This window comes from Martes martes, assembly GCF_963455335.1.
Source record: "Martes martes genome assembly, chromosome: 2".
Classification (NCBI taxonomy): domain Eukaryota; kingdom Metazoa; phylum Chordata; class Mammalia; order Carnivora; family Mustelidae; genus Martes; species Martes martes.
Window position 1 is genome coordinate 89,350,861 of NC_137889.1, and position 22,919 is coordinate 89,373,779.

General features: G+C 37.7%; 1 protein-coding gene across 1 annotated transcript; it reads left to right on the forward strand.

Moving 5' to 3' along the window:
- Nucleotides 1–9,604: 9,604 nt before the first annotated feature.
- Nucleotides 9,605–15,522, forward strand: DSPP (dentin sialophosphoprotein; the record flags this gene model as incomplete). The annotated part of the gene is made up of 6 exons (XM_080796332.1): nt 9,605–9,655; nt 11,002–11,088; nt 11,421–12,424; nt 13,332–14,380; nt 14,801–14,887; nt 14,996–15,522. 6 exons carry the CDS (start codon nt 9,605–9,607, stop codon nt 15,520–15,522), a joined length of 2,805 nt encoding a protein of 934 aa, XP_080652458.1.
- Nucleotides 15,523–22,919: the final 7,397 nt, after the last annotated feature.

Below are 22,919 nucleotides of genomic sequence, written 5' to 3' on the forward strand. Positions count from 1 at the left end.
AGCACTGAATGTTATATGCAACTGATGAATCACTGGATTCTACCCCTGAAACTAATAATAGAGTGTGTGTATATATATATATATATTTTTTTTTTAAGATTTTATTTATTTATTTGACAGAGAGAGAGAGAGATAGCGAGAAAGGGAACACAAATGGAGGAGTGGGAGAGGGAGAAGCAGGCCCCCCGCTGAGCAGGGAGCCTGACATGGGGCTCAATCTGAAGACCCTGGGATCATGACCTGAACTGAAGACAGATGCTTGACGACTAAGCCACCCAGGCGCCCCAATAGAGTATATGTTAACTAAATTGAGTTTAAATTTAAAAAAACCAGATCATTACGGAATCCGTGTGAGAGATTTGGAAAAAGGACCCAGAGACTGGGAAGCAGGCGAGACTGTTAAGACTCAGCACTAAGTAGGAGAGAAAGAATGAGAGCCATTAGACTTTTGTTTTCATTAAATATTACTAATTAACTTATAGTATTGAACAAAATAAGTGCCACAGTTTTGAGGTCTTATTTAAAGGGAATCACTTGGGGCGCCTGGGTGGCTCAGTGGATTAAACCTCTGCCTTCGGCTCAGGTCATGGTCTCAGGGTCCTGGGATCGAGCCCCTGCATTGGGTTCCCTGCTCAGCGGGGAGCCCGATTCCTTCCTCTCTCTCTGCCTGCCTCTCTGCCTACTTGTGATCTCTCTCTGTCAAATAAATAAATAAAATCTTTAAAAAAATTTTTAAGGGAATCACTTTGCCAATAATACTTTGTCACCCTGCCCAAATCCTTTGGGCCATGACAAGTAAAGGACTCAGACTTGATAAAGAATTGTGAACTTTGTAATAGCTCCTCTTAGGATTTATGTGTGTGTGTTGGACACTGAGCAGTTTTCCATACATTACTTCCATAATATCATCATGAAATAGGCAATTAATTTAGTGCAGTGGCTAAGAGTCAAGTTCGAAGGTCAGAATTCTGGGGTTCAAATCTTGGCTTTATCACTTGTTGGTTGTATCACAATAGGACCCACTTTTTAAATCCTTATTTTGAATATAAAACAGTGTTACCATGCATGGTCATTAAGGACTACATGAGATAAATGGCTTGAGGAGTTGTGTATAGGGTGTGTCCTGTTATAAGGCTCAATAAGTGTTAGGTATTGTAACATAAGTTTATAGATGAAAAACTGAATATTAGAGAAAGTAGATTACTTTTCTATAGTCACACAGTAAGTGACAGGCAAGAGTTTGACTTGGACTTCAAATAATTAATCATTACTTTCTGTTAGCTCTCAATATCTGAGATACAAATCTGGAGATGATAAAATATATGCCTATGAAAAGAGAAAAACTGGGGCACCTGGGTGGCTCAGTGGGTTAAAAGCCTCTGCCTTCGGCCTGGGTCATGATTCCAGGGTCCTGGGATCGAGCCCTGCATCCGGCTCTCTGTTCAGCGGGGAGCCTGCTTCCTCCTCTCTCTCTCTGCCTGCCTCTCTGCCTACTTGTGATCTCTGTCTGTCAAATAAATAAATAAAATCTTTTAGAAAAACTGAAGTATTCTTTTTTTTTTTCATAAGAAGAAAAGATGGGGTGCCTGGGTGGCTCAGTCAGTTAAGTGTCTGCTTTCAGCTCAGGTCATGATCCCAGGGTTCTGGGATCAAGCCCATATTGGGCCCCTGCTCAGCGGGGAGCCTGCTTCCCCCTCTCCCTCTGCTGCTCCCCACTGCTTGTGCTTGTTGTTCTCTCTTTCTCTGTCAAATAAATAAATAAAATCTAAAAAAAAAAAAAGAAACTTCCTTTAAAAAAGAATAAAAGTTAATGTGACCTAGCAGTTGTTCTGAGAACATTATGCCAACTGTGGACTTATGGAAGTGGAATAAGGAATCCAAAAGAAATGGTTACCACTTTTTTAAAAAGTTTGTTTTTTTAAATTGAAGTATAATTAACATACAGTGCTATGTTAGTTTCAAGTGTACAATATGATGACAATAATTGTACACATTAGTCAGTGGTCATCATGGTATCTTAATCCCCTTTATCTATTTCACCTATTTCTCCCCAACCTCTCTTCTGGCAACTACCAATTTGTTCTCTGTATTTAAGAATCTGTTCTTTTGTTTGTCTCTTTGTTTGCTGTTCATTTGTTTTGTTTATTAAATTCCAATTATGAATGAAATCATATATTTTTCTTTCTCTGATTTGATTTACTTAACACTGTAACCTCTAAGTCCACCCTTGTTGTCACAAATGGCCAAATTTCATTCTTTTTTATGTCTGAGTAATATTCTGGTGTGTGTGTGTGTATAAATATACCACAGCTTCTTTATCCATTAGTCTATGGATGGATACTTGGATTGCTTCTGTATCTTGATTATTGTAAATAATGCTGCAATAAACATAGAGGTGCATATTATCTTTTGAATTACTGTTTTCATTTTCTTTGGGTAAATACCCAATAGTAGAATTCTATCACATGGTAATTTATTTTTAATTTTTTGAGGAACCTCCATACTGTTTTTCCACAGCAGTTGCATCAATTTACATTTTCACCAACAGTGCCTAAGGAAGGATTCCTTTTCTCCACCTCTTGCTAACACTTGTTATTGTCTTCTTGATACTAGCTATTCTGACCGGTATGCAGTAATATCTCATTGTGGTTTAAATTTGCATTTTTCCTGATGATTAGTGATGTGAAACATCTTTTCACTTGTCTGTTGACCATCTGGACATTTTCTTTGGAAAACTGTCTATTCAGTTTCTCCGCCTATTTTAAAATTGGGTTCTTTGTGTTGTGTAAGATCTTTACATATTTTGGATATTAACCCCTTATCTGATTTATGATTTGCAAATAGCTTCTCCTATTCTGTAGGTTTCCTTTTTGTTTTGTTGATGGTTTCCTTTGTGCAAAAGCTTTTTATTTTGTTGTAGTCCCAACAGTTCAGTTTTGCTTTTTTTCCCTTGCTGGGAGAGACATATCTAAAAAAAATATATACATTTCCACAGCTGAAAACTATAGTTGTTTCTTAAAGTTTAATATTATATCAGTTGCCAACTGCAATGGTCTGCCCACACAGAGAACCCCTACTCAAGTCCCTTATGCTGGTTCCTGAACAGTTTGACTTAACTTAAAATAATCTGATTTGGAATAGTCTCTCTATGTCTATCTATAGTTCTATTGCTATCCTTGACTTAATTTTTTTTAACTTCTACTTTTTTCCTTAATGTTCAATTAGCCAACAGATAGTACTTGTCTTAGTTTTGACATTTGCCTCAGCTACTGTTTATACAAATTTAAGAAAACAGGAAGGCAGATAGTTCAAAGTCATGGTTGTAGAGTACCACTAGGCTAAGACTTCCATTCCAAACTCTTGTGAATAGAATAACAATCCTAATTAAGGGTTTTTAGATAACTTGCTTAGTTACTAAACTGATGCAGCTCTCTGAGACCATATCTTAACTCTTAATCAATTGGTTGGTTTTCACAGTATATTGGGGTTTGTGTTTCATTTTAGGACGTCTTTTTAAAGCCACAATTTTAACTTATCAATTTACAGGATTTGAAATGTGTTAATTACTTTCTCCCCCTAACAACTTTACTAAGGTATAACTGACACCCAATAAACTATATATATTTAAAGTGTACATTTTGATAAGTTCTGACGTATATGTATACCTATGAAACCAACACCACAATTAAGATAGTAAAAAGTATCCATCAAAATTTCCTTAAGACCCTTTATAATCCCTTCCTTCCACCTTACCCCTGGCCCATGAAGCTACTGATTTATTTTCTTTTACTACAGATTAAAGTGTATGGTAGGCAGAATTTCAAGATTACTCCTAATGATCCTCATTGTCTATATAATCCCCTCTTCTTTGAGAGTGTGGAGAATGTATAAATAAGATGATAAATCACTGCCGTGATTATGTCTCATTATGTGGCAAAAGGAATTTGGCAAATAAAATTAAGGTTACTAATCAGTTGACCTTAAGGTAAAGAGATTATTTGGATGAGGCTAACCTAGCCAGATGAGCCCTCTATAAGCAGAGGTATTTTTGGCACCTTGTTAGGCAGCAATACAAAACTAGTACAGATTTTGGTACATGGAAGTATGGGTGCTACCACAAGAAATTCCTAAAATGTGGGATTGGCTTTAGAATTTGCCAGTGAGTTGAGGCTGGAAGACTGTTAGTAGAAATACAGATGTTAAAAATGTTGCTGGTATAGTCTTAGAAGGATGTGAGAAAAGCATTACCGGAATTTGGAGGAAAGAGAATTCTTATTATCTCCATGGAGGAAAGCTTGACAGAAAGCTCAGCAGAATTGTGTCCCCCCAGTTATGTGGGAAGCAGAACTTGTAAGCAATGGACTTGGATACAACAGTTGAGATTTCTAAGCAAAGTGTTGAAGGTGTGGCCTGGCTTCTTCTTGCTGTATAAATACAAGAGGAGAGAAATAAACTGTTATACAAAAAGGAACCAGCATCTGACAATAACTGAAAATTATTTGCCTCCCCAATAGCAAAAGATGCTAAAATTAAGAGATTCAATGACAGGAAAGCATGATCTAAAAAAAAGGCTGAGGGTGTGACTCTACAGCTCTTTGCTGAAACCTGGGCAAGTTATTCATAAGAGACTAAGAGTGTTCCTCACAGATCTTTTTACTCAAACCAGAGGTCCTCTAAGTAGTTTCAGGCATTGTCCTTCAGCCATGTTAGCAAAAGCCAAAGGTGCAGAAAGGATTATGTGGAAAGATCTGGGGCTATGACTTTTGTATGACTGAGTGAACTCTTATGAATTTATAGGAAATATAAATTTTTCAAAAATTTGTATCAGTGGAGACACTGACAGCTTAGATTAAAAGTGGCAGAGAGAGTATGAAATGAAAAACAGCTGCTGGGGGAAAGTTTTCAACTATGAATTTAATTTCTTTAATAGATATGGGGCTATTCAAGTTATCTGTTTCTTCTTGAGCGAGCTTTGGTGTTTTCAAGGAGTCTATCCATTTTCAAAAGTTGTTGAATTTATTGGCAAAAGTTGTTCATGGTATTCCCTTTTTATCCTTCAATGTCTATAGAATCTGTAGTATTTTGATCTCTCTCATTTCTTATATTGATAATTATGTCTTCTCTTATATTACTCTGATTAGTCTGACTAGAGTCTTAAAAATTTTATTGAACTTTTCAAAAATCAAGTTCTTGGTTTCATTGATTTTCTCTATTATTTTTTCTATTTTGTTGATTTCAGTTCTGATTTTTATTATTTCCTTTCTTTTACTTAATTTGAACTTAACTAACAAAAATTTGTAGTTACTGACAGTGGAAGCCATAATCATTGTTTTGAGAACTTTTTCTTTTCTAATATGTGCATTTAGTGCTGTTAATTTTCCCGTAAGAAGTGCTTCAGTGACATCCTGCAAATTTTGATAAATTGTTGTTTTCATTTTTATTTAATTCAATATATTTTGAATTTCTCTTCGGTTTCCTTTTACCCATTACTTATTTAGAATTATGTAATTTAGCTTCCAAATTCTGGGGTTTTCCAGAGATCTTTCTGATATTGACTTCTTTTTTCTTTTTTTCCTGTTATTGACTTCTAAGTTAATTATTTTGTGGTCATTAAGCATACTCTGTATGACTCAAATCTTTAAAAGTGTATTGAGATTTTTGGGGGGGCCTAGAATATGGTCTATCTTGGTAAATATTCCAGACTGCATTAGAAAAGAATGCTTATTCTGCTGTAGTTGGATGAAGTGTTCAACAAATGTCAATTAGATCAAATTAGCTGATTTTCTGCCTAGTAGTCTATCAGTTACTGACATATTATTAATTCAAGTTAGATGAAAAGGAAGATGGGTTTAGTTCATTAATCTCCCCTGGTGTCTTTATATGAGAGAAGGTGTAAAATTCCTCCCAGGAGTGACTTAGCATGCCTTAAAATTTGGTAAGACCCTTTAAGGCACCCACATAAACATGTTGTCTAAATAAAAACAAGGTGCTTGCTATGAAAACACAGCTTCCTGGCAAATTCTTTTTCCATTCCCTCCATTCCTCTTCAACCTTACTATATTCCCTGTAATAGTTCTATATATAAATTCTGGAGTTTCCACTGTTGGGTAGTGGTATATTAGTTATTATGGGGGTTCATATCCTTTCATATCCTTTTATAATATAAAAAAAGATTGAAATATTCTTGAAAGTTCTGAAGAAGTACATGGAGAGACATTGACTGTCAAGTTTTTGAACACAAAAATTGGACAGTTTAGGGAAAACCTGCATTATGGCACACATCTGGAGTTCAGTAGAATGGTGAGTACAAGAACTTTTGGTATTTTGAATATCTATTTTTAAAATGTAGTTTGAATACTACAAAATTGATACATTTTCAGCTTCACATGACTGTTTATTTAGGTCAGAGAGATTTCATATGAGTTACTATTTATATATGCTAAAGACCCCTCAGGCAATGTCAGGCTGTTGCATGTGGACAGCTTCTTGAATTATAGCACAGAAACTTTAATACCTACCTCAGGAATGATAGGAGTCTTAAATAGGCAGTCATATTTACTAAAGAAACCTAGAGTTTTCTTAGATTGCCAACCTTAGTAAGACAAGAAATGTCAGGGTGATAGAGTTTAAGTGGCTCTTTTCAGATATGTTACATTGATTCTCTATATTTAAGATGCAAAACAGCCTTCTAGGAGCTATTTAATTAAGTGAAAGTAAGTCTAGTCCCTTTGGAACCGAATGGTTCAGTGAACAAATACATGTCAGTATGTGAAGGAAGTGGGGGAAGTTATTATGTGCTTCATAGACATGGTGACACTTTATAACCCCATATCAGGGATCCTAAACAGTGATTGGTTGAGAAAATTATCAAACTGAGTTTAAATTTCAGCAGGTACAAAATTGTCACGCAAATGTCCAGGACAGTGAGCCACTCTCAGTCTTCAATGCGAAAGATAAGAAATCCTGGATTTTCAAAGTCCCTTTGAAGGCTTTTAAGGTAAGATGAAATCTCGTCTTTACTCAGAACCAACTGATTCCTGTAGAAATTTTAATTTCAGAGAAGAAGCTGACTTGATTTTATGAAGTGAAAAATCCTTATGCTTAGATTTTTTCCTTCCCCTTTGACTTGGCAAATCAAGACTACATGTTAAAAGATAACAGAAAATTATATGGTAAGGGATGCTAATCCCATCTAGCAAAATATTGGATCACTGAAGAATAAGAATTTTATTACAGCCACTGTGTTAAAATATCAGTTGCTAATAGGAAGACAATACATAAGATGAAGAAAATGTTATAAATTTAAAATATTAACAATGAAATAAGGAATTAGAATATTTTACACATAATTCACGATAGCTCCATTACTGTATTTTTATCTACAAAAACCATCTTTAAGAATCTTGAATCTAATTAAAGACATTTTTTAGCCTTACCATTGCAATATAAGATGTGATGGCATTTAATAAAAAAGTAAAGACACAATCTCTTCCAATCTCAAATAGTGACGATAGTGACATTTAAACACTGACTTGGGAAATAAACATGGATTTGGGAATTTCATTCAACACATTATAGTACATTTACTTCAAAGCTTGGCTAATCCATTCAGTGACAAGCTCCATGAGGGTAGGGCTCATATCTATTTCCAGGGCTCAGTATCTGGTCCATGTTAGGTCTTCAAATGTTGAATGAATGACTGCATCCCAGTTTACATTTAATTTTTTGGTCCCTGAATCACCAAACTTCAGCCTAAAATATCAGGTATTTTTTGCCAACTGACATGAGGGTTTTTAAAGCTAGATTAAAATATGTCTACTTAAGATATCTGGAAATTCTGACCTCTATCCCATACTTTTTCTGTTTCATGATATCATAACAGGTTTAGAAAATGAAAGAGGTTTTGGGCTGACAAAACTGGGGCCATTTCTATAGCAGTCTTTTGAGCTATTTACCTGCCTGAGAATATAGTGGCAGGCATCATGGTGCACTATGCAATCGTTCTGGAGTGGGTCTGAAAGAGAACCAAAGTAGTCAGATCGCAGGATTGTGGTTTAGTACGGAATGCACATAACCGTGACCTTCACCACAGGTACCTTTCTAGGACACCATTGTTGTCCAAATGGACACCATGGTCCAAATAAGTGTACACTAGCCTTCAGCAGAGTCTATGTAATAATTAGGCTTTGTACTGCAAAGTTCTGTATGATACCTGCTTACTAAACAGCTGCCCTTCAACATCTACGCCCCAGAGTAAGCCCATTTTTTTTTTCCTCTCGGAAATCATGTCCTCTCTCCTGTAAGGAAGTGCCAATAATTCTATGACAGTTGATATTCACTAAAATTTTATTATGTTTCCATTATCAACATTAAATTCAATCAAAGCTATTTTATGACATGCATGATTTTAATCTATAAACTCAGTGGGAGTTCATGAAATAGGAGTAAAACTCTTTCTTCCTTTCTGTGGTAATAGTATCATTACACCAAGAAATCTAATTTTCAGTAATGGTAATTTAAATTTTTGATTCACACGGACTATACAATGTCTATTCCAATGTATCAAAATATATATTATACCATTTCTGAATGTGAACTCTAACAGGAATAAAGGATCATGTTTTTAGAAGCTCCATATAATAATTGCTATCATTTATAAAGGGATTGCTAAATACCCAGAACAGTGCTAAGTATGCTTATACTAATAAGTATTTGCCAACAATATTCATAAAACAACTCTTTCTGTGCTATGTATTAGAATATAGTGATTACAACACATTCTCCTAGGTTTTAGGAGTAGGTCAGAGAATATATAAGTAACCAGGTTATGTTAAAATGGTAGAATATGTTACCAGCGAGGTTTGCAGAAGTTTCTGGGTGTAAAAAGGATAGAGACACCAAATGCCCTTTGAAAAGGAGTCAGAGAATGCTCCTCAGAGAAGATTCTTCTGCTAACATAATTGGGATAATCCCAAAGTGTAGGTATTATTATCCCAGATGGAGGAAACAAAGGCTTAATAAAACTACTTAAATTTCTCAAGTTCTGGCAACAAGTAGCAGAGATAGAACTTGAACCTAGGTCTCTAAATCCAAACTTCGTGTTCCTTCCACTAGCCAAGGCTACCTGATGTTAGTAATTTCTTTCCTTCACAGTGTCCTATAGCCCACTTCTGTGGATTTGTGATGGGGATGATAAATGATTCCTCTTTTAGTGATAATCTTAGAATTATTTAATACCTGATTAAAATTATTCAGAAAAAAATGTCATCACCATCAAAAATAGCAAAACAAAGTTATGGTTGTATCGTTTGTAACTACATGGCTGTGTCCCTTCATTGGCATAGGCAGAAAAAGTCTAGTTAGCTACCCCAGTGCTGAGCCCGATGATGCCTCCGTATGTCTCTGGGAGCACTCCAGGTATGTTCTGTGACACTGAGTCTTGATAGCCTTCTTCTCATTTTGGATATATACTCCCTGCCCAGGAAAAAGTCAAAAGCTAACTGACTGAAATAATACCTTACCATGGTTATCATCTTTTTCTTTATAAGTAATTTTTGCTGTTCTTTTTTCATTATAAACAGGTTGATTAACATTCCTAAAGAAAATGAAGATAATTATATATTTTTGCATTTGGGCAGCAGCATGGGCTATTCCAGTAAGTATGTATTCCTCAGAAAATCTCCTCACTTTGTTATCTCTTTTAACCTAACATTAAATAATATACATTTCCTTAAGACTTGGAAGACAAACTGTGCCTAAACATTTAGATTTGCATGAAAGACTTTATGAGATATCTTTAGGGGTCTCATCAAACCCAAATATGCACTCCAATTCATTCTCCCATTCCTCTAAATGAAACTAATATCTTGTCAGATGGATTATTACTTTTAAAATTTATTCAGTTTGTGTTTGCTTTGGCAGCACATATACTAAAATAGGAATAATACAGAGAATATTAGCATGGCCCCTATACAAGGATAACACACAAATTTGTAAAATTCATTCAGATTTATATTCAATGCCCAAAAGTCATGGAGACTTCAGCCATCTTTGCTCATGTCCTGTGAATTTCATTATAATATCAATGAAGCCTACATATTTTTAAAAAAGATTTTATTTATTTATTTGACAGAGATCACAAGTAGGCAGAGAGGCAGGCAGAGAGAGAGAGAGAGAGGAGGAAGCAGGCTCCCCACCAAGCAGAGAGCCCGAAGCAGGACTTGATCCCAGGACCCTGAGACCATGACCTGAGCGAAGGCAGAGGCTCAACCCACTGAGCCACCCAGGTGCCCTGAAGCCTACATTTTAAAGGAAGTTTTCAAGGAATGATTTGGAAAAAATAAGGATTTTTTCAATGTAGGAGAAAATTAATGTTTCACTCAGATAATTTTGTTTTTAATGCTCATTGGGGAAAATTTAGAATATACAGATAAACACCAACAAAAAAAATTAGGAAAATTAAACCATTTGTAATTATGTTACCCTGCTATGGGTAACATTTTGGTATGTTTTCATACTATCAAACAACTTGGTATTTATGCAGTTGAGAATTTTCTCAACTATTTCAAATGTGCTCCTGAAGGAGTGAAGTAGCATATTACTTTATTTTGTTTCTTCACTGGCTCTGGTCATACCTTGTATTTTCTTAGAGGTTTGGTCAGGATTATACTTAAGGTGGGTCTTGTGCTAGTGTGGGAGGTTTGTACAGAAACATCAAAGGTCTATCTCCTCATTTTTATAAAAGAAAATCCTCCTTGAGATAAGTGGTCTGGTTAATATCAATAAAATCAGTAATACCATTGTGAGAATTATCTGTATGCCCAGTTTAAATTCTACATAAGCTGTGTAACAAGCTTGATTAGATATTACTTTGGCCTTTGCATTATATATTTTTCTTCATTTAGAGAAAAATGTGTGTCTGTATGTATGTGTGCATGTGTGCATGCATGCATGTACACAAAGTTAGAATGTTTTCAATTTCCAATATTTTCATTTTGGTAGGTTCCTCAAATCAAGCCACTGGAGAGACATGCTGTTGACAAATCTACAAATTTAAATCTTCTGGAAAAAGCAAAAGTGCCAGTACAGGTATAGGGTACAAAATGTGTTTCTAAGCTGCTTTTAAATTCTTTTTTTTTATTATTATTTACTTATTTATTTATTTGAGAGAGAGAGAGATCACAACAGAGAGCATGAGTCGGGGAGGGACAGAGGGAGAGGCAGACTCCTCACCTAGCAGAGAGCCTGACATGGGACTCCATCCCAGGACACTTAACCTATTGCAGCAGATGCTTAACTGACTGTGCCACCCAGATGCCCCTAAATTCTATTAACTTCCAGAAAACTGATGCTTACCTTTTCAGTCTTTGTTATTTCAAGATAAAATCTACAAATTATTTTGAATTGTTTCTCTTTTCCAGGGTCAGTTAAATGCCAATGATACCACTGAAGAAAGTGGTGACCCCCATGAAAATGAAAGAAGAAGGCAACAATATACCAGAGATGGTTACAAAGAAGAAAGAAATGGCTCTGAGTGGGTAGAAATAGGATGGAAAAGTTCTTCTACAGATTCCACATTAGTAAATGACGAGGGGAATAGTGTGGACCAAAATGGGGTCACAGGAAAACCAGAAACATATGGTTATGATGGGATACATGGAAAAGAAGGTAGCACCACAGCAAATGGCATCAGGGGACAAGTAAGCATCATCGACAATGCTGGAATAGCAAATGGAAGCAATATTAATAGAAATGCTGACAAGAATTTAAACAACGGAGGAGTTGTTGAAGATGCAAGTCAGAGTGAGAATGCCACTGTTGTCCAAGAAGAAGACCATCAAATAGGTAGAAGCAATAATAGTACAGGCCATGAGGATGAAATAAATAGGAATGCCTGTAGAAATGAGGGTGATACAAGTGAAATAACACCTCAGAGAGAAAGTGAGGGAAATGGGAATCAGGAGGCAGAAGTAACACCAGGAAGAAGTAGAGCTGGCAATGGAGAAGATGCTGGTCTGGATAATTCTGATGGGAGTCCTAGTGGAAATGGAGCAGAGGAGGATGAAGAAACAGGCTCTGGTGATGATGAAGGTGAAGAAACAGGGAATGGAAAAGAGGGTACTGATAACAGGAAGGGCCAAGAGGGTCAGCCTCATGGAAAAGATGACAATGATAACAGCTTAGGTCAAAATTCAATTAGTAGTGAAGATGATGACCCAGAAGACAAAGAAGATCCCCATGACATCGATGGAGACAACACCTCCAAGAGTGAGGAGGATTCTGATGGTATTTCTAAAGACAAAGTTAGCCCAATAATAGAGGACATGCAAAAGCCCAATTACAAAGCAAACAATGTTGTGGAAAAGAAAATCACTGATGAATCAGAGCTAGGTGCTACTGGGAAGAGTCAAGATAAGGTTAGTTTGTAAAGCTGATTTCTTTCAAATGGCAGTTTAAATTCTCCCCCTCCATTCACTGATGGTAAGACAAAAATAAATCATAATAAGCATTCATCTGTTTTTGCACAGAAATTACTTGAATATTTAATGGGAAAGTTAGAGTCCCTATTAGACTCTGATACAGAACAATTTTTTTTTTTAAGATTTTGTTTATTTGACAGAGATCACAAGTAGGCAGAGAGGCAGGCAGAGAGAGAGAGAGAGGGAAGCAGGCTCCCTGCTGAGCAGAGAGCCCAGATGCAGGGCTCGATCCTAGGACCCTGAGATCATGACCTGAGCTGAAGGCAGAGGCTTTAACCCACTGAGCCACCCAGGCGCCCCCAGAACAATTTTTTAAAAAGATTTTATTTCTTTCTTTATTTATTTGAGAGTGAGAGAGCACAAGTGGGGTGGGGGTGGAGGAGCAGCAGAGGGACAGAGAGAAGCAGACTCCTCACTGAGCAGGGAGTCTGATGTGGGTTTTGATATCAGGACTCTGGATCATGACCTGGGCCAAAGGCAGATGCTTAACCAACTAAACCACCTAGGTACCCCCAGAACAATTTTAAAAACAGACGCTTCTGAAAATTTGGTTAGAATTCTATAAGTCTAATCCTAATAACTGATGCACCATGTAACTGTTCACACAAGTTCCTACTGTGTAAAAATGTGAATGGGTTGTTATATGATCTAAACACCAGAATTCTTGCAGGTGAATAAAGCATGTTTTTACAAACAGAAGTTTATGAAGTACTAGAAGGTGAACTTCTGTTTTTCTGGTCACATTCCACAGTCTTGTCTTCCACAGACCAATGCAATTTTGCAGCATACCATCCACTAACTAATCATTCTTTTCTCCATCTTTCCACAGGGAATAGAAATGGAAGGTCCCAGTAGTGGCAACAGAAACATTACCAAAGAAGCTGGGAAAGTCAGTGAAGATAAAGAGAGTAAAAGACAACAAGGAATGGTCATGGGGAAAGGAAATGTCAAGACACCAGGAGAGACTGACAACATACAAGGGCTTGGTCAGAAATCAGAACCTGGAAATAAGGTTACACGCAGCAAAACAGGCAGTGAAAGTAATAGTGATGGATATGACAGTTACGAGTTTGATGACAAATCTATGCAAGGAGATGATCCCAACAGTAGTGATGACTCTAATGGCAATGATGATGCTGATTCTGAAGGTGACAATGACAGCAATAGCCAAGGAGACACTGGTTATAACTCTGATGAATCAAAAGATAATGGCAATGACAGTGACTCAAATGGAGGAGGTGATAACGACAGTGATAGCACATCAGATGCTAATGATAGTGACAGTAATGGCAATGGTAACAACAGGAGTGATGCCAATGGCAAATCAGACAGCAGCAAAGATAAATCAGACAGCAGTGACAGCAGTGATAGCAGCAACAGTAGTGATAGCAGCGATAGCAGTGACAGCAGTGACAGCAGCGACAGTAGCGACAGCAGCGACAGCAGTGACAGTAGCGACAGCAGTGACAGCAGTGACAGTAGCGACAGCAGTGACAGTAGTGACAGTAGCAACAGCAGTGATAGCAGTGACAGCAGTGATAGCAGTGACAGCAGTGACAGTAGTAACAGCAGTGACAGTAGCGATAGTAGTGACAGCAGCGATAGCAGTGACAGCAGTGACAGTAGCGACAGCAGCAATAGCAGTGACAGCAGTGACAGTAGTGACAGCAGTGATAGTGACAGTAGTGACAGCAGCAACAGCAGTGATAGCAGTGACAGCAGTGATAGCGACAGCAGTGACAGCAGTGATAGCAGTGACAGCAGTGATAGCAGCGACAGCAGTGACAGTAGTGATAGCAGTGACAGCAGCGATAGCAGTGACAGCAGTGACAGCAGTGATAGCAGTGACAGCAGTGATAGCAGTGACAGCAGTGACAGTAGTGACAGCAGTGATAGTGACAGTAGTGACAGTAGCAACAGCAGTGATAGCAGTGACAGCAGTGATAGCGACAGCAGTGACAGTAGTGATAGCAGTGATAGTGACAGCAGCGACAGCGATAGCAGTGATAGCAGTGATAGCAGTGACAGTAGCGACAGCAGTGACAGCAGCAACAGCAAGTCAGACAGTAGTGACAGTAGTAACAGCAGTGACAGCAAGTCAGAGAACAGTGATAGCAGTGACAGCAGTGACAGCAGTGACAGCAAGTCAGACAGTAGTGAAAGCAATGACAGCAGTGACAGCAGTGATAGCAGTGACAGTAAATCAGACAGTAGTGACAGTAGTGATAGCAGCAACAGTAGTGACAGCAGTGACAGCAAGTCAGACAGTAGTGAAAGCAATGATAGCAGTGACAGCAGTGATAGCAGCGACAGTAAATCAGACAGTAGTGACAGTAGTGATAGCAGTGACAGTAGTGACAGTAGTGATAGCAGTGACAGTAGTGACAGTGATAGTAAATCAGATAGCAGTGATAGCAGCAACAGCAAATCAGATAGTAGTGACAGCAGTGATAGTGACAGCAGTGATAGCAGCGACAGTAAATCAGAAAGCAGTGACAGCAGCGATAGCAAATCAGATAGTGACAGCAGTGATAGCAGTGACAGTAGTGACAGTGACAGTAAATCAGACAGCAGTGACAGCAGCAATAGCAAATCAGATAGTGACAGCAGTGACAGTGACAGCAGTGACAGCAGTGAAAGTGACAGCAGTGATAGTGATAGCAGTGATAGCAGTGACAGCAGCGACAGTGACAGTAGTGACAGCAGTGATAGCAGTGACAGCAGCGACAGCGACAGCAGTGACAGCAGCGACAGCAGTGACAGCAGCGACAGCGACAGCAGTGACAGCAGCGACAGCAACAGTGACAGCAGTGACAGCAGCGACAGCGACAGCAGTGACAGCAGCGACAGCAGCAACAGTGACAGCAGTGACAGCAGCAATAGCAGTGACAGCAGCAACAGTGACAGCAATGGCAGTAGTACCAGTACATCTGACAGTAATAAGAGTCACAGCAAGATCAAGTCCAGTAATGGCAACAATGGAAGTGACAGTGAGAGTGACAGTGAAGGCAGTGACAGCAATCACTCAACCAGTGATGATTAGAAAAGAAAAACCCACAAGATTTTTTTTTTGAAAAGTCTAGTGAGTAATTGATAGAAAATGAAGATTTTCAAGGAAGGAAAGAAAGAGGAGACATTAACAGAAGATGCCTACATTCATAGAAACAATGAGAGGAACAGTCAAATTGCCAGATTTGGAACCAAGCCCCCACACTCTCAGGAGATAATCTGAATGCAGGACCTTTGGTATGTGCATATTAAAACACATTCTGAAAAGATGTTTAAAATGTGTACATCTAAACATAAAAAGGGACAATTAAAATATTCTTTAATACTTTACACAGAAACCTCAAGTAATAATGTACTATATGATAACTCTGATTTAAATTCTGAGTGCTTTAGGGAATGTAGCAAGTAAACACATCTTGTAAACAACCTGTGGCATTGCCTTAATCTTTCAGTAATTACACATTCTGGATAGATGGTCTGCTTACTGCTGAGTAAAAGATGTTGTTACCATGATATCCAGGTTAGCTACTAATTAATTTGCTTAGTCTAAGGAAGAAATAAACTTGTAACATGAAAAAGAAACACAGCAACAATTGAACCTATTGGGACCATGGGAATAATCTTTGTAATTATTGAATAGAGTAATTACAAATTAGAAAAAATTTAAAGAGTGCTAGTCAGAATATAATACAGATGCTAATTTAAATAACAAAATCTCATATACAGTATACATTCCTACAAAGCACTGGAAATTCAGCATAATGTCCCTAAAACTATTGACAAATCTGATGTAGTGCTTAGAACAGTGTCTTGCCTCCAGCAGCCACTTTTTAAATATTAATGAATAAATGATACATGAATGAAGGACTCTAAAGGAGGGTTTACATTTTGAGCTCTATGTTCAGAGCTCTGTTAAATGGAATCAGTATTTGTTTCCCATCTTCTGTCAAATTTTGTTCGCATTTCCCTTTTAAACCCTCACATGCCAAAACTTCCAAACCAGACCCTGAGACACCCTTCTCACTGTTAATCTGTTTCATAAAGCCAACAGCTGCTGGTAGGTGATGATTTGGAAATTACTCTTTTTTGAGAGTCATATAATGCAACTAAAATCTGAGCATAGATTGTTCTGCCTTTGTATGAATGAGGGTAATTCTTAGTTTTGAGATGAAGCTCAAACCCTAGAACATGGGGATTTTAAAGGCATGTGCAACTAGAGTGTGATAATTAATAGGATGGAGGTAAAATTTATTATCCAAACTAATATACTTTTAAGAGTGAAGAGGGTACTATCAATAATTACTTGGAGACAGGAAGTGTAAATTGGGATTGTTCAGGGATTTCGGGAGATAACAACAGATATCACCATAAGTCTTTAAGGTATTTTTCAAGATTTAGTAGAGGTGATTTGTCATTTCCCTCTTTTTCCATTTAGGCAGTTATTTTAGATTTGTTCTAATTCAAAGGTAAAAATCTATATAGTGAAGTTCTGAATGCAACTTCTTTGATGTTAATTTTCAACTAGTCATCAGTTGACCATTTATTTTCTAATATTAAGCATATTTTATATGGAGTTTGAGTAGGTTTTTTTTCCTACCTTCTTTCTTGTTTCATGCAAGTTTCTTAGTTGAGATCAACATTACAAGAAATATTGCTGAAAGCTTTAAAAATACTGCTATTTATAAACTATATGATAACTCATAATACTGTAACATTTCAGGTTTCTACTATATCATAATCATGTAAATGACTCCAAAGTTCTTTTCTTAAAATATGCTCTAGATTTTTAACTCCTTTAGGCTTCAGGATTTTTTCTGGTCTTTTTTTAATTTGTAAAGTGTGGCTTCTAGGACCTTTCTCACCTATTTTAAAAGGTTGTTATGAGTTTAAACCAGGCAATGGATGTGCAACTCTTTGTAAATTGTACAAGATATGTAAATTAAAGAGATAATGAATTTTGGTGTTGTAATAAACATCTACTTATGTGACTATTCACAAGGAAAACTCCCTTAATCTTAATGGGTTTGCAAGTACGTATTCCTTCCACCACATTTTTAAAATTTAGCTGCTTTTAACTGAAAAAGTAACATATGTATATACACAAAAAAATTTCAAACACTGTGAAAAAGTTCAAAAAATATTAAATCTTCATCATCCCAGATACCTAGTCCTCTACTTCTCTACTTTAGAGGCGGTTCCAATTACTAACATCTTGTGAAACTTTCCAGAAATAGTCTATGCACATATAAGCATATATGTTCCCCTTTTAAAAACACATGGAAGTCTACTATACACTATGTGTTTTTCTTACTCTTTTTAACATAAGAATATACCTTGAATACTGGTTCATAGCACACAGATTGACATTCTGCCCTTCCACCCCCCCCACAGTTGTGTTGTATTTTCATTTTATGAACTGCCATTGATATTTAATTTGTCCCTTTTTTCTATCACTTCCTAAGCCATTTCTGGTCCAATGAGTCTCTGCAGGTAAATAGCATGAGTCGATAACCCAAACCGGATAAATTCCCAACCAGTACTTAAAAAGTCTTCACCTTAGGAAGTATTTGGGAGGATAAAAGGAGATGCTCAGAATCTAGGGCTGATGTCAGAAATAATGGAGGAAGACTATGATCCTGATTTTCTTATATAATATCTACACTGACCTCTGGATAATTGAAGGAAAAATAAAGATGACCCTTTAAAAGGACATCTCAAGAGTAGATCCTTCAAATACAAGAAATCTGGTATTAGAAAACAAATTCTGTTTTGTTATTTTCTGGAAAAGATTAGTAAACTATCTGATAATATTTCCCATGGGAGCAGTATTTTTTAAATTGTAGGTTGCCACTCATTTAATAGGTCATGAGATCAGTTTAGTGACTCATGCCCTACATTTTGTAAAATCACAGAATAAAAAGGAAAAATCTTAGTGCATCATATGTAGCATTTTATGAAACCTGACAATATTTACTTCTACATGATGCATGCATACATACATACACAATGTCTTAGTATGCATATTCTAAAATATGTAAAATATTGTTCTGATTCATTGTAGTAAAAAAAGATTTGAAAGCCATTGGTTTAGAAAGCATTATAAAACATTCCTGCTAGTAGTCATTTCATATTCATTTTCACATTCCCTTTTCTCTTTACAAACCTTTAAGTTTCTTTTCCACTTTTGAAGAGGTAGTTTAAAGAAAAAAAGAAAGAAAGAGTGGTGTATATGTGGAGTTAGGGAGAAAAGAGTGGTGCTGGGGGATGGGTTTCTGGATTTATTTGTGCTACAGTAAAAGAGCCTAGGTAACACTGTCACTCTTAAACAAGAGGCTATCGTGGTGGTGCTGGTGACTGTGCTGGGGGTTCAGGATTTCTTTTTGGTTGCATGGGTTACTCCACATCTGGCTGTTTAAACTGACTCTCATCAGCTGTCTTACCCTTTCCACGTAACCCAGGAATTCCTTCTCCACTTGCTCATACCACAAATCAGGAAATGTAGTAAGGGGTTTGTTTGTTTGTTTACAAAATATATTTCTAAAAAAGAGGTTATAAAAAGATAACCTTTAGAGAGTTATACCTAACCATATAAATACATTTTGTATTATTAACTGAAATGGGATTTCCCAGAAGTCAAGATTGCTTTATGGTTGGTAATGGAAGTTTTGAAAAATTTTAGACCAAAATAGCTAGGAACAATTTTCCTCTCCCTAAAAGGAGCAGGAACAGAATAGAATAGTTCAGTCATAGATGAAAATATCATTGTGTTCTCACAGTAGTCCATTCACTGCTGCTAGCAAGCAAATCCTCTAGAGAATGAAACAAGTCAACAACACAATGTTCCCAATACGGCTTTTGGGTTCATATGGTAAAAAATAAAAGTCAATTCCTACAGGGTTCTCATGTAGCTTTAAAAAATGGTATAAAGTCTAAACATCGTGAATATGTTAGACGTTGTGTGTTTTCTATTAGTTTGCATAGTCCCAACTCTGCTGAGACACTGTATTTTACTGATAGCTTTATCAGAAGATGCTTCTTTTCCTCCCAAGTCTGTTCTTTTGGCCTTTGCCCCTGGCTATAGCCCTCCCCTCCTGTATGCTTTCTTTCTTTTCCTCCCTAGTATTTTTCCCTTCAAAGAGATGAACTGTGGTGAGGCAATGCTTTGTGCTTTGCAGAACTTAATTCCTGGGTATCTCCCTGTGTGAGGCCCCAGGCAAACTCTATAGTCAGGAACTGCTAGAGTTGAGCTTGTATCATCACTGGCCCTTTCTCCTGCTCCCAGATTTCAGTCAAAACCACCTGGGACCCAACTCTTAGTACTTTCCTTAGTTGAATCCATGGAATCTTTCCTTGCTATCCAACTCCATCTCCCAATCTTCAGACCAATCTGAACTGAAGGCAGAAGATGCTTAGGTTGTAACAGATGTGGCACATTTACTTTTTGTCTTATCCTGATTCCAGTCAGTAGAACTTTATGCTGTCCCCAAATGACAGCATTGATCTTTCTAGTTGGGCTTCTGCACAAAATTTCTCCTCACATGGGGCGCCTGGGTGGCTCAGTGGGTTAAAGCCTCTGCCTTCGGCTCAGGTTATGATCCCAAGGTCCTGGGATCGAGTCCCACATCGGGCTCCCTGCTTGGCAGGGAGCCTGCTTCCCCCCCACCCCCTCTCCCTGCCTCTCTGCCTACTTGTGATCTTTCTCTCTCTCTCTCTCAAATAAATAAATAAATAAATCTTTAAAAAAAAAAATTTCTCCTCACGTTCTAGTATACTGATTAGAACTGTTCCAGCCCAATCAGCCTAAGATCACCAGGAAACATACTGTCTGTCACAATTAGGCTTCCTGACCCAATGAAAGAAGGAGACTGTATATAAGAGCAGCCTCAGGTATCTCAGCAAACAAAGAAAAAGAACTATTACAGGATTTTGGGAAAGGGTGAAATTTAGGTAATATTTAAATGAAGCAGTTTTCAAAAGGCTCAAAGCAAGGCAGGACTGTGGCTAATGGACTCATCATCAGGTTTGGACTGTGAAGTGGACCCAGGTTCCAGTGTTCTTGGAAAGTGCAAAGTTAAGATGGATGTGGACTACTGTATTCAGAAACCCCTTATCTGAGGGAAAAATGTCCCAATCCAGGACTATGGCTAGAACTTTGGCAACACTACTGGCAATTCTAACTTTTTAGAACTTTGAGATAATCTTAATCCATTTATAGGTGTTTACAGTATACACGGCAATGCTAATCAAAATGTGGCCAGGGGTGTACTGACAGCCTGCAAACTGTTGGAGTTCAGAAGTACAGGAATTGAGAACAAACATTTATCACCTTTACAGCAACTTGACATTGCCATGAAATCTGAGTGTGATCATTTTTCTGATAATTTTCATTGTATTTATATAAGCATAAATCCAGAAAACATGTGGGAATGGATACTAAGGATGGGGGAAAATAATGGTGGAAGGAATATAAAGTTGGATCAGGCTGAAGTTATTGATATGGGCTCACTAAGCAGAGATTCTGCATTTAATGTTGTACTTCAAGGAGTCAGAAAGGGCTCTAAGAGTTTGGCTGGCTGACTGACTGAAACATGGACCAAAAACTGGCTCACAGTGCGTGAAATGGAAATAAATGACCTTCTTTGATTTGATGTAGAGGGAGAGATTCAGAAATTCAGAGAGATTGGAATTTTGGAGTGGATTTGTCATTTAAGACCCACTCATCTATACTGAGAGGGTCTAGAAGACATACCTTTCATCAATACTTTAAGAAATAAATTTGAGAGGGGAGCCCCAGCATCACTGAAAAGCTCCATGATCATTCTTCTCTGTAGGCCAGACCTTATAGTGGGAATCCCAGCCATTCAATTTGAAGCCTAAACGCAATGAAGATAATTACAGGATACCCAAGGTGGCAGGGGCCAAGTGGTAGCATTCAACTGCCAAAGGCATGGTTATTGTATTGGATAGCAAGTCAAAATAACAATTGAAATAGTCTGATTTGTACAGACCTATGGCATTGACTGTTTCTTTTTTTTTTTTTTTTTAAGATTTTATTTATTTATTTGACACACAGAGAGAGATCACAAGTAGGCAGAGAGGCAGGCAGAGAGAGGTGGGGGAAGCAGGCTCCCCGCTGAGCAGAGAGCCCAATGGGGGACTCGATCCCAGGACCCTGAGATCATGACCTGAGCTGAAGGCAGAGGCTTAACCCTCTGAGCCACCCAGGCGCCCCTTCATTGACTGGTTAATCATGGTGCTCTTAGAAGTGAAATTGATGGTAAACCTAGTAAATTCTTTATTTGTATAATCACAAAAGTTCTATGTCAAAAGTCTAATTCAAATAATAAAAACAGAGATGAACAGTCCCTCAGTCAATTCCCAGATCTGAAACAGTTTACAGACCCAAAAGCCCTTGAGGAAGGATACTATTCAAAACTTATTCCCTAGCCTTCTCCAAAGGGATCTATGGTCTTTTACTAGCGTAACTCTACATCACTGTGAAAAATAAAACAATGAGACATTATGGGGACCACTGGACACTGACTCCGAAATGACACAAATTCTAGGAGACCCAAAATGTCTCTGTGGCCTAACAGAGCAGGAGCTAATAGAAGTCAGGTGAATAATTAAGTTTTAGCTCAGGTCCATCTCACGGTGGGTCCAGTGGGTCCTCAAACTCATCCCGTGGTTATTTTCTCAGTTGCAAAATACATAATTGGAGTGAACATACTAGCAGATGAGAATTTGCACACTGGTTTCCTGTCCTGTGGAGTGAGGGCTTTTGTAGTAAGAAAGGTCAGTGGAAGCATTAGAACTGACTCTTCCCAGGAAACTGGTAAATCAAAAGTGATACTGCATTCCTGGAGGGTTTACAGAGGTTAGGACCACCATCACAAACTTGAAAGACGCCAAGGGTAGGGATTCCCACTACATTCCCATTCAACTCTCCTTATTTGGCCTATGCAAAAGACAGATGGATCTTGGAAAATGACAATGGGTTACTGTAACTTGACCAGGTGGTGACTCTAACTGCAGCTGCTATACAAGATGTGGTTTCATTGCTTGAACAAATTACACATCCACTGGTACTTGGTATGCAGAACTGATTTGGCAAATGCCCTTTTCTCCATCTCTGTCCAAGAAAACCACCAGAAGCAGTTTACTTTCAGCTGGCAAAGCAGCAATATGCCTTCATTTTTTACTTTCACTCTACCTATCAACTCTCTAGCCCTATGTCATAACTTACTTTGCAGGAATTTTGATTGCTTGTCCCTTCTGGAAGATTTCACACTGGTCCATTACATTGATGTACTGATGACAATATGCTGACTGGACCCAGGAAGTAGAAACTATGCTAGATTTATTGGTGGATATTTGCATGTCAAAAGGTGGGAAATAAATCTTACTAAAATTTGGAGGCGTTTTACTTCC